The following is a 13,323-nucleotide window of genomic DNA, read 5'->3' on the forward strand; positions in this document are numbered from 1 at the left end:
GGTTACTGATATGAGCAAATTATTTTATTATTATTCTGTGCATCTTTTATTATTTTTAATGTCATTACATTATATGCTTGATTACCATTTTTTATTTTATTTTTTCATTTTGAACATAAGATTTTATTATTATATAGGTAAGTTCATAAACATAAATATTATAAGAAAATATCATGACACTAAAAGGAAAAATAAAAAATAAAAAGAGATAAATGTCGATAATATATGAGGGTAAAATAGGTATTTTTATGTCAATTGAAATGAAGGGGAGAATGACAATTGTTCAAAGTAGAGGAGAAAATTTGATTTAAAAGTAACTTCGGGTGTAAATGATTTCACCAAAACCTTAATTAGTCTTATATTAAGTGATTAAACAAATATGTCACGTCATAATCTGGATTTCAGTTTACACCGAAACTGCTCAAGATTACCCGTTTCTCGTTATTTATGAAAATGATTGCATAAAAAAAGGCTTAAGGATAAATGTTCGTATTTTAAACGAAATCTATATGTTAACATATAGTGGTGATGCATATTTATATGGCAATATTGTTTTATGTAATTAGCTTTCTCCAAAATGAACATTAAGCTCAATTATTTTTCAAAATATTTCTATTTATATATTTTGAAACGAATCAAACAACAACAACAATAACAAATCCAGTATAATCCATAAAAAAGAGGGAAGGGGAGGGGGTAGAAATGTACGCAGACCTTATCCCTACCTATTGAAGGTAGAGAAAACTGTTTTCGTTAAACTTCCGGCTCAAAATAAAATTGAAAGAAGCAGATACAATACATAAGTAATATCAACAAGATAAGGTGATACAGAGACGAGGTGATAGAATAATCGAACGAAAAGGATGAACATAAGGTAAAAGAAACTTATGAATGTAAAGGTATGAAAATAAGAAATTAATAGTAATGCTATCGACATGAAAACGAGACACTCCCGTCTGTCAAAACATGTCATTTTTATTTTATTTTATTTATCTTTTTTGCTAAATTGGCCCTAATTAATAACTTCAAATAATCTTACACCACAATGAAAAGAAAGGCGGTGGTGTAAACCCGAAATTAGGAATAAAGAAGAAGGGTATTTATGGAAGAAGACAAACATTATAAACAGAACAGTTATGGAACATATTTTCTGCGAAAAGTTCAAAAGGACCCTACAATTCTGATCTACCTGCTACACGGCCCCACAATTGTCAATTTTTTTTTTTTATTATTATCATGTAATTAATGTTCTTATTTCCTTTTTTTAAAGCAAAGAAAACGTAGAATCAGAAATCATTTTCTTTCATGAAAAAAGAAAATAATCATTTTCTTTCCTATTTTATTATTTCATCTAAAACGTTAAGAAACAATTATCAGCTAATTGGATGTTGACATGCGTGTGGATACACGTGCTCTGTACCTCAATTATTCTTTCTCGTTGGCTTACCTGTGTTTGCCTTATAAAATATATTTTAATTTTTAAATATTATCCTTAGATTGAAAAGATTACGCATTTCCTCCTTAGTAAAGAACATTTAAGAGTACAAAGGTTAAAAATATTTTATTTCTCCATGTTTAATCTATTAATAGCTCAAAATAAAGATGTGCAACTTATATGGAATAGTAAAAAAAAAAAAAGTAATAATATTTTATGTTAATGAATGTTGAGCCATTAAAGTTCAACAATAAAAACCCGAAAACCGAACCAAACCGAAAACCAAATAAACCGACCAAAAAAACGATACTTTTTGGTTTGGTTTGGTTTTGGTTTTGAATTTTAAAAACCAACCAAATTTGGTTTGGTTTTGGTTTTAATCAGAAAAAACCCGAAAAAACCGACTTATAGGAGTAGCTATTTCAAATTTATTATTACACCTATATATATATATATATATATAATATATATATATACAAAGTTTCAAAAAATTTTGAATGGTAAATGTTAATAGTTTGCACTTTTAGTATAGTTCTTTACCTTTACATTCTAGTTTGATTGGTAGTTTTCTTTTGTTAAGTGTAAGAATCCATTTTCGTGTTAAAAAATTATATATTTTTAATTGAGTCCTTAAATATTCATCACCAAATTTGATTCAATTATCGTCAATATATCTTGGTAAATAATAGATTTCTCAAAGGGCAATTGATTTGATAGTGTTATGTTGAAAATGTGATTGCCGAATATGTTTTCGTAGTGTATGTCTTATATTTAAGAAAAACCGACAAATAACCAAAAAAAAACCGAAAAAACCGATATAAACCGAATCGAGAAAAAACCAACTTTAATTGGTTTGGTTTGGTTCTAATATTTGAAAAATCCGACTTACTTGGTTTGGTTTCTTTTTAGGGAAAACATGATCCAAACCGAACCATGAACACCCTACACAAGACGGTGACTTTGAGATACAAATGTCAAAAAAAAATATACGACGACCATACAAGATTAGAAATAATTACATCTCGCATTTGCAAGCCACACACATCAAAAATGAAATGAAGAAGATCGTTGGAGATGGTTCGGTCTCATGTTTCTGCGCAGTGGCGAAGCCAACATGCTTGTAAGGATGGTCAACTGACCACCCTTCGTCGAAAAATTTGTACTGTGTAAGTAGGTAAAATATTAGGTTTTAGGGTATATAACACAATATTGAACACCCTTTGTCGTAAATTTTTTTCACTTTTTTTAAATTTGAACACCCTTAAAGAAATTTTCTAACTTCGCCACTGGCACTGACTTTAAAATTTGTGGTAACAAAACTAGGCGATTGAAGATATTAAAAAAGGAACACGATATACCGATATCACATGATAGAAAATTGTTAGGAATACCTATAATATCTAAGAATCCATGCAGAATCATAAAAAAATATGACAAAATGAAAGTAAAAGATTTATATGATTGATAGATTATAATTTGGGATTATGTTTTAGTTATGTTTAGTATGTTTAAATGTAAAAAATTCTAGAGTCTTTTAGTATATTTAAGATTATACTAAAAATGTACAATTAAGAATGGATCTGAAGAAGAATATATATATGGAGCTAACTCATGTTACGCCGATAATAATCAATAAGTCACGCTAATTGTGACTCGAATTTACTGGCGTAATAATTGGTATTATTAATTTATGATATCCTGATTTTTTAAATGTAAAGAATATATTTTTAATCTTTCCCTCGTTTACCTCGGTATGCCTCTAACAATATGTTCTAACTGAAAAAATAGCTCACAAAAATGGGAAATAATTATATAGAAAATTGATATTTCTAATTGCTTACAAATATTGAGTACGACAAAATATTCATAACACAATTTTGCCGTATTAATATACGCTGGCATCCATGATTTGTGACCAATCAAAGCCAATTCACGACATCTGGACTTTAAAGAATTTTCGAAAGCGATTCTCTTTTTGTCTCCCTCTACCTCAAATTTTCGAATAAAATGAATTGGAAATTTTAAATTTGAATTAAACATGTTTATTTAATGCTTTCGAATAAATGACATCTACTATATTTAAGAAGAAATAATTAAAAATTAATGTCAACGGTCAATTTGATTTCACTGTTGAATTGGATTGAAAAGAAACGGTCCTCTAGCTCTTTTGACTGAATTTAATAATATTAGTAAAAGAAATTGTGTTCTAATGCACTCAAAAAGTTGCATTTATTCATTGTAATAAATAGTAATAAATTTCATAACATTTAGCACTACTTGTTTAAAAAAACTGGTCCGTTATATTCTTGTCTGTAAAATTGGAAAGGATTCTTTGAATTTCTTTGAGATAAATATTACTGCTTGTCTAACATCAATACAAAGTGTACTTTTTAGTCATATAACTTTTAATTCTAAAATCTAAAAAAATTTTGAAATATTGAAGAAACTTGTGGGTAGAAAAACAATTGTTTGGGTCCCGATTATAATAATGTCATATAAAATGCGATCTTCAAGAAGCTTGGGACGGGGGTGGTGTCAAGTTTCCTTGCAAATTGATTTTCTAGAGTCATTCATGTGTTGTAGTCTGGTATGTATTATCGGAAATGGTGATACTGTCTTGGCTAAGAACTGAAGCGGTTTTTATTGCTTATATCTACAAGGAGGTTAATTCGATAGCTGATGGCTTAGCCAATTGACATTTAATCAAGAGCCTCGTTTTGAAATAGCATATGCTTGCGTCTTCTAACATTTATTCGCGTGTTGCGAAAGATAATTTTAGAATATCCTTCTCTCGCTCAATTTCTAGCTAATTTGTTTATTGTTGTTTTGTTTTCCTTTCGATATAAAAATAATGGAAATATATTGGATAATTTATATTTACCAAAAATGGTCATGCTAAAGGGTCAAGAATTTGCCTTGTAATATGGTGTCCCTTCACATCTTTAAGTGTCCTAAGTATGCCATGACATCTATTAACTTTTAAAGAGTTTCTTACAAAAGTAAATGAGATTTTTGGGTATTTTTAAAGTTATTGAAGAGCTTTGGTGAAATTTTCTATTGTCTCTTAAAACTACTTTTTTTCCAAAACGATGTTGTCCGTGTCAGCTTAATATGTTCCCTCAATTAATTTTACTTGATACTTGCTATCTCCCCACAAAAATGTAGGATAACCTTGTCCACAAAAACTTAAACACACAATAACACCAATAATAAACTCATTGTAATCCACAGATGGGGTCTGAGGAGGATAGTATGCACGCAACCTTACTCGTAGCTTTTTGAAGGTAAAGAAACTATTTTCGATAGTACAAAATTAAGACAAAATAATACAAAATAATTTAATCTCCACTAAATTTGAAATTTCATAATTTTTTTACTCACTTCATTTGACGCCTAGACTATATTACTTCGATGCTCTTTCAAAAGTATTGTCGTTTGAATGATTGATTAAACAGTATAACCTTAATTAGGTGCTCACAACTCATAATTTGCCTTATAAGGTGGCACGTTGGTCTTTGTTAAGTCACAATTGGTGCAACGTGGCAATTTATGGTGAACAGATAACTTGTGACCAATCAGAACTAATTATAGTAGCGTGCCTAAATTGAGGAGACTATGACATCAAATTATTTGTTCTTTCTAAAAAAATAATTCTTTAATAGATAAAGAGACAAAGGTCAATTTTTTTTAATTGTTTCACACCAAGTGACCGGTGCCGGTTATGAAGTCCGATTATAATCAAAAAAAATATTCGGAGTATAGCATTCCTTATCAAGGATTTTTTATAAACCCAGGGCTCGAACTCGAGTCAAATCTACTGTCGTGTTTGTAAACTTCCAGAATTGTCACGGAGCTGAAATGTGCCTCTTGGAGATTTCATTGTGTATAGTCGATGTCTTGATTTGTTTATTTTTTTCAAAGGTTATTTGCTTTTGTTTTTTTAAGGTGAAGAAGGATGGGAGGTATCACTTCAGGCAAAAAAAAAATATTAATTTTTTCGAAAGGTTTATATTATTGTGACCATTTGTCACTAAGATGATAGTGTTGTAACTTTATGTGATAAACAAAGTTGTGGGATTTGATGCAAAGAAAATATTTATAGTTGCGATCATATGTGAATTTATTAATGATTACCTATGTTCTTGATTATTATATCAAAATTGTTATTAATAGTTATTTGTTATTATAGAATCAATTGAATTTGATAAATAAATACTACTATGCTGTAATTTAGAATCTTATACCCTACAATTTAACTATTTTTTGGCACTTTAAACGGTTGGAAACCAAAGCTCAATGTTTTATATTCATTATATGTTTTGACGTCTCCATCAATTCAATTTTCAGTGGGGAATGGTTGAAGAAAAAAAATCTTTTATCTCTTTTGACTAAATATATTAAACAGAATGTAGGACGGTGTAAAAGCTTGTCTTCTTATTGTACTCAAAAAGGTTGCACATATCATCAATTAATTGTAACAGTACATTTTTATACATTTAATTAATTGTTTATAAAAAAGTTGTACGCATTGTTCTATACTATAACGTCAAAGATAGTTGAGCCTCTAAAGTTGCTGAATTGTGTTAATAGACTCAAATTCAGAACCTCTACATCTCGGATACTATGTTGCAATTTTTTTGTGTGCGTATAATATCGACTCATTTAAAAAATTTTACCTATTAAAGATGCTTTAATTATTTTTTATTAAGATATAAAACAATGTGACCGTCTAAGAAAATAAAATTTATTCAAACAGTTGACAATCGCTGCTCCACACAAATTTACAATTGTAGAGCAATAATAATAAAGTAAAGGGTTGTCATCGTTTTTCTTTTATTTTTGCAACTCTAAACATTCTCACTTCTCATTCAAGAATGACTCGGTGATCTATTGGTCATTGCTAATCACAGACATCCAGTTGACCTCCCTTACTATAAAATATTAATAAAAGCCTCAATAAGTTGAGTAAAATAATGGGAGATGAATTTGAGAAAGTTGGCTAAATTACATTGGGCATTTGCATCTATACTCGCTTTTTTGTGCCACAAATTTTAAACCTGTGCCCGCTTTGAAAAAAAAATTTGCAAAGCGTACCGCTTTTCACATATACTCGCACACGAAGCTGAGTACTAAAGGACATATACACAAAACTTCAGCATTTTAGTAGCCGGCCTGAAGTTTCAGCTCTAGAGCTGAATGTCTTTTTAACTCGCGAAGTTGCCAGTTAATAAATAAAATCTCAGCTCTAAGCTGAAGTATTTATAAGTTTTGTTTAGTAACCGGGAAACTTCAGCTTAGAGCTGAATTTGCCCAGTTATAAAATAAAACTTCAGCTCTAGAGCTGAAAGTTTTTGTTTAGTACCCGAAAACTTCAAGCTCTGGCTGAAGTTTTCAAGTTATAAAATAAAAACTTCAGCTCTAGAGCTGAAGTTTTTCAGTTAAAAAAATAAAAACTTCGGCTCTAGAGTGAAGTTTTCAAGTTATAAAATAAAAAACTTTCAGTCTAAGCTGAAAGTTTTTGTTTAGTAAACCCGAAAATTTCAGCTCTAGAGCTGAAGTTTGCTAGTGAGCTGAAGTTTTTTGTTTAGTAACCCGAAAATTCAGCTCTAGAGCTGAAGTTTGCTCGGTTATAAAACTAAAAACTTACAGCTCTAGAGCTGAAGTTTTTGTTTAGTAACCCGGAAACTTCAGCTCTAGAGCTGAAGTTTCCCAGTTATAAAGGGAAGCTGAAGTTTTTTAAAAAGTGGGTACGGATGCAAACAAAAGACAAAGCGGCTACAGGTTAAAAAGGGGCGCCCAAATAGGGCGCCCGTGCAATTTTTACAATTAACATTTCACTAGTTTAATATCTTTGGCCCAATAAGCAATACAAAGTCCAATAAATCTATATTTAACCGGGGGATTTGGAGTCGTACCCTATATTTGTGCCGCCTTTTAACCTGTACCTTATTTTTAAAAATTATTGATTTGGTAGCCAGTTGACAAAAAATTCGTAATAATATGACACTTATACCCTGATAAAACGCGTGATCTGCAACCTCATTAATGAAAAAGATCTCTCCTCTCCTCTAGCAACTTTATCAAAAAACCAGAAACTTCATGCTAATGTAGCATGAAGTTGTTTCATGTTGAAGCTAAAACTTCATGCTAATATAGCATGAAGTTGTTTTACATTGAAGCTAAAACTTCATGCTAATGCATGCTGAAGTTATTTATCCAGCAGTCTACAGTTTTGTCATGAGTGCTGAAGTTATTTAGTTCATTTGCTAAAACTTTAGTTTAAAAATGCTGAAGTTATTTAGTTCATTTAACGAAAACTTCAGACTAAACATGCTAAGTTTTTGTCTTGCAATAGGTAATTTTCTAATGAGTTTTTGCTAATGAAAGCTGAAGTTATTTAGTTTCATTTGCCTAAAACTTCAGAACTAAACATGCTTTAGTTATTTAGTTCATTTGCGAAAACTTCAGACTAAACATGCTTATATTTTTTGTCTTTGCAGTATGTAATTTTCTAATGAATTTTTGCTAATGCATGCTGAAAGTTTATTAGTTCATTTGCTAAAACTTCATGCCAAAACATGCTGAGTTTTTTGTCCCGCAGTCTACAGTTTTGTCAATAGTCTTTGAAAATCGTCTTTTTTAAAATGCTTTTTAACAAAAAATGGGTACGGAATGCAACGAAAAAAACAAAAAGGTATAAGTTAAAAAGGGACGACCAAATACGGCGCCCCATGCAATTTTGGGTAAATTTTAAATAGCCAGATTTACAACTGGTCGTTCAAAAAATAGCCCAATTTCAAAATAATCGAAATTTAGCCACTTTTTATTAAAAGATAAAATCTGAGCGAAAACACTGTTCAAAACCCGGAAAATACTCCAGTATATTATGCTGGAATTCCAGCATAAGTATACTTGAACTCCAGCATATTATACTGGAGTTCCAGAATAAGTATGCTGGAACTCCAGCATAATATGATGGAGTTCCAGCATAAGTACACTAGAACTCCAGCATAATATACTGGAGTTCCAGCAAGTATATTGGTCCAGTATAATATACTGGAGTTTGGAGCACCGATGCTCCAGTCTCCAGTATATTATACTGGAGCCAGCAAAGTATACCGGTCCAGCATAATATGCTGGAGTTCATACACAAGTGCGCCGAACTCCAGTATATTATGCCGGACCGGTCTCTATTGCAGCAAAATAGTGGTTATTTTTCATTGACTTGATAAATGCTGGCTATTTTTGATTGACCAGTCCGAAAACTGGCTATACCGTGCTATTTTTACTGCAATTTTTACTATTTAACTCCATGGGTTTGTTCCATTGCCCAAAAAGAAGTGAATCGCCACTACTAACAACTTTTGAATCATTCAAATGCACCATACTGACAAATGATCACATTGGCAAAGATAGAAGCTGAAGGGAATAGTCAGATATGCACCCAAGATTTCGAAACATATATATATATATATATATATATATTACTTTGAAAAAGAGTTCAATTACATGGATGGATCGAGCTAAAAGCAGTATTTGACTTGCAATAATTGCAAATACAGAATCCATCGACTATGGAATAATGGGAGTGGCTATTGGCTACAGCCAGAGACTCGGTGCAAACGCTTTGTGAATATGTTAAAAGTACTTTCATTGACTATACCAGCAAGTGCTTTGACAGACTACCCAAGAAAATGACACCATTACTGACTCAAATTCAAATTAATTTGACCGAAAGGCTGACACCCCAAGCTTAGGTACCTAAAACTCTATAACAGCAGTGGTATACTGCTGCATTATTGACAAACACATCCATCAGTCTTCTACATAATAGTTGAGAAGTATTAATTACATGTCAGGATGAGCTGAAAAGGGTTAGGCTGACTTTTGCCAGAACGCTGTACAGGACGATAGTGCTAGCAGCTTCCATGCCCGGCTGTAACAACCGGTTACAGCCACCGGCACCCTCCGGCTAATACCATGCCATGTAACTTTCTCTCCTGAATAGACAGTTCATCTCCCCTTGGACAGTACACAACCTCAAGCAGATAACAGCTGTTATTTTGCCTCTCTCAGCATTGGTTCTGCTGCCCGTGCTTTTCTTTACGAGAGAGCCTTCCTCCACTTCATCCGTCAAAATCAAATCATCCAGAATCATCATGTTGCCACAAAACTGACCTGAATTTCAGCACTCTACTCCATCTTACACATAATACAATCACATGACAGCGCAAACCAAGTTGCTGGATGCAAAACATAACCGTTACATAACAAGCCGGTGGTCTTTAACCGTTGTAATGGAGTTTTTGATTTTGTGAGCCTTGGACTTGTGGGATTTGCGGCTGTTGAGGTTGGGAACTTTGCATGTTCAACGGTTGGGTGTTGTAGTGAGCAAAAGGCTGGGAGTACAGTGGATTGAGTAAACTCTGGAGAAAAACACAAACAAATTCGATAGTCACAGTTAGACAGGTGAATTAACCAATAAAAAGGAACATTTTGCAACAAGTGAAGTCCCCTAATCTTGATACTGGTAAAGAATGAATTTCCCAGTGGCAGGATACTTCACGTGATGCATATCTCATATTTGGAGGTCTTTCAATATTCTGCTAATTATCAAAGCAGAATCAATGGATGCAGTAACCTGAGACTGAAGAGGATTTGCATTGGACATGCCAAAATGGTTTTGTGAACTATCATCCTGTGATGGATCATTGTATCCAGCTTGTGTGAAGAGACCTTGGGATCCATGAGCCATGTAATCCTGCATAGCAATCAAAATGATGAGATTAGCAAAAGACCCAGGTAACAGGAATAAGAGAAACAATACCGAAGAAAACCACATCAGGTGGAGTTATTCACCACTGATGAAGAGACTCGTGAAACCTTCCATGTCCCCTACAGAAGTTAGAGAGCAAGAAATGAAGGGGCCAAAGGAGTGGACAGCTTACCTGTGACATAAATTCATTCCCTGAACCGTAACGTGAGTATCCAGCTTGTGAATTCTGGTTCAAAAAATTTCCTGGAAAACCAGCCTGTGCTCCCTGATTTAGATAATCAACGGCAAATCCACTTTGAGAAGCCTGAATGGCAGTGAAACAAAGCTGAGTTAGTACTACTTGAAAAGAAGAAGAAAGGAAAAAAAATACAACACACGTACAAATTAGTTAGAGAGAGGTGGGAACATCAAGATACTGTGCAAATTAAGGCAGTAAATAGCAGTTTCAGATGATAAATGGCCTGCTAGAGAAGGTGTAGGACGGTACCTGTGTAGAGAAGTCAGCAACATTATATGGAACATGGGATCCCTGGCTCTTGAAATCATCTCCCAAGAAGTCCTGATAAAAATTATTAAGGGTAAACATGGTATTCGGTGAAACAAACATGAGACAACAATCGATGAACAAAATCAATTACCTGTGACATGCCAGACATTGAAAATCCATCACGAAATGTCTGGCTTGGTCCTTGAACGGCCATCTATCATGTTTGAGAATAATTTCACGCTTACTATGGCAACAATAAGTAAATGATAGGATAGTTAAAGAATTAATAGATTTACTAACATTAGAAGCATATCCAGGCTGAGATAAAGGTCCTCCAACTGATGGCTGAGTGTTTGGATTTTCAAGTGCAGGAAAGTTGAAGTTAGGCCCATGACTTCCAATAGGTTGCTGGGAGGCTTGCTGGTGAGAAAGATGGCTACCAATTGGAGCATTGGCATTCCCACGCCCGGCCCCAAAACCCTGGCTACCTGGCTGTGGAACATGAGGAACAGCTCCAACAGGCCCGTGTATAGCACCACGAGTAGGAATTGCATACGGTTGGGGAGAGCCACTGTGGTAAGGAGAGATGGGAACTCGAGGCATTGGATAACCAGAAGGATAGACACCGGGTCTGTGAGTACCATTGGGAGGACCAGGTGCCATGTAAGAACCTATAAAAAGACAAAAAGTTAAAAAGCCGAGCAATAAGACAGGATTACATGTATGGACACACTGTAATATCGACCTATAACATATGCTTCCAGTTTTCTGGCACCAATTTAAGAATACTTTGCAAGGAAAGGAGGTAGCTCAGATACTAAGACCTATCAGATGAAACCTGCTCAACTTGGAATCGTCAATGCTGATTGCTGCACAACCGCTTTCTAAATATTATGAGGATCATTTTATATTTTTGTGAAGTGTTTGGAGCCTACAGGATTCCCATTGACGACTGGGTGCTTTTTGTAGATAATCACATTCTTATACAAATCCTCTACGTAGTATACTGCTTGTATATGGAGTACCTGATCGCATCAATACGATACCTCATTGGGGGGAAAAGCATCATTTCAAAAGAAATTCCAGCAATTAGCAATTTTACAGGAATCAGGCATGAGTAATGAGTAAGGACATGGGTATGGATCTGACAAAGGTCCCTTAGCTTTAAGCAAACTCTTAGCTCCCTTTTGGCCATAGATTTTGGCTTCATTTTTCACAAAAAAAAAAATTGAAAACATTGTTTGGCTATGAAATAGGATCATGTTTTGGAAAATAAATTTCAAAAAATTTTAAATTCCCAAAAACTGGTTTAAGGCAGTTTTTAGGTGAAATTTTTTTTTCCACTCACAAAACTTCAACTTTTCCTCAAATAAAATGAATGCATGTCCAAACACAACTTCAACTTTCAAAAATTATTTTTCAACACAACTTCAGAAACTCTTTTTCCAAGTTTCAATCAAATCTATGTCCAAACACTAGCTTAACATGTCTTGAAGGATCCATATGGAAAACTAGTCACATCCATATCATAACAATACCAAAAATACACATCAAAACTACTGTAAGATGAATGTAACATAAGCCAATAGGAGAAGAATCAAACCCAACATACCCCTAGAACGACTATTCCGCCCGTCAGCATTGGGGTTTGCCGAGGCAGCAGATCCATAATTATCACCAGGAACTATTCCAGGTCCACCACCAAAGAAAAGCCTGCGGTCATTGTAGATCTGCAAAACCAATGATACATAATTCTGCTGAGGCACACACACTCAAACATCAAACTTAGAAAGAACGCATTATACGTACCTTTTTTGGCTTCTGAAACTGAACCATGCTTTGTTTTAAGTTATTTAAAGGACCTTCTACCAAGCATTCATGCTCCTGACAGAAATGTTAAAGTATGAGTATCTCAAGGCATAATACATTAAAGAAAAATATTGAAGTGATTCCGAAGTTTAAAACAACAATGACGTCGTCAGACAAACTTATCAATACAACACCCTCTCCCAAAGAGGATTGGCCCAAAAATAACACGCAACGAACAAAATGTCAAATTTTTCAGTTGAATGACACCTTTTTCTTGACAAGGTAAGTTCAATAACACCTAGTATAGAATAATCGTGAAATGCAGCCTATTACGCAATAAGCATTTAAAACCAAAATGAGAACATAAAATATTGAAAGAAAAGGTCCTTAACATTCTTTTCTCAGAAATATTTAAGAAATTACCTTGTAATGTGTCAACAAGCCATTCCAGAGAGGCTGCTTGCTCAAAACTTTAGGATTTCCTAAAATAACAATTCCATAACGAGCACGTGTAAGAGCAACATTAAGCCTGCGAGGATCATTAAGAAACCCGATACCCTGAAAGGACAAGCAAGTAAACAACAAGTCAGCAGTTACTTATAAGGCACTGGAAAGAGGGGAAGTTCTGGCCAGCATGTTTATCAGTTACATAACTTTATGGCCAGAACAACTAAATAAAAATTTAGAAACTCAAGTCCACCTCTTGAACACCCACATCAAAAAGGGTGAAACTAGCCTTTTCACATTTTATAATGAAGGAACTCAAAAATTCAAAATTATGGTGCTACATGCTGTGGAAAGTGTGTGTGTGTGTGG

The 13,323-nt window shown here is 33.6% G+C and overlaps 1 protein-coding gene across 1 annotated transcript in view; it reads right to left on the reverse strand.

Annotated features, from left to right (window-relative positions):
* Nucleotides 9,049-13,323, reverse strand: part of LOC109231340 (regulator of nonsense transcripts 1 homolog) — a 16,189-nt gene continuing 11,914 nt past the window's right edge. The window contains exons 21-29 of the mRNA XM_019396974.1: nucleotides 12,931-13,065; nucleotides 12,508-12,582; nucleotides 12,311-12,428; nucleotides 10,999-11,369; nucleotides 10,850-10,912; nucleotides 10,699-10,770; nucleotides 10,384-10,515; nucleotides 10,077-10,196; nucleotides 9,049-9,861 (exon numbers count right to left, since the gene is read on the reverse strand). Of these exons, the coding sequence (XP_019252519.1) occupies nucleotides 9,721-9,861; nucleotides 10,077-10,196; nucleotides 10,384-10,515; nucleotides 10,699-10,770; nucleotides 10,850-10,912; nucleotides 10,999-11,369; nucleotides 12,311-12,428; nucleotides 12,508-12,582; nucleotides 12,931-13,065 (1,227 nt within the window). The 3' untranslated portion in view covers nucleotides 9,049-9,720. The remainder of the gene's footprint in view (nucleotides 9,862-10,076; nucleotides 10,197-10,383; nucleotides 10,516-10,698; nucleotides 10,771-10,849; nucleotides 10,913-10,998; nucleotides 11,370-12,310; nucleotides 12,429-12,507; nucleotides 12,583-12,930; nucleotides 13,066-13,323) is intronic.

The sequence above is a fragment of the Nicotiana attenuata genome, chromosome 8 (genome assembly GCF_001879085.1).
Source record: "Nicotiana attenuata strain UT chromosome 8, NIATTr2, whole genome shotgun sequence".
Classification (NCBI taxonomy): Eukaryota; Viridiplantae; Streptophyta; class Magnoliopsida; order Solanales; family Solanaceae; genus Nicotiana; species Nicotiana attenuata.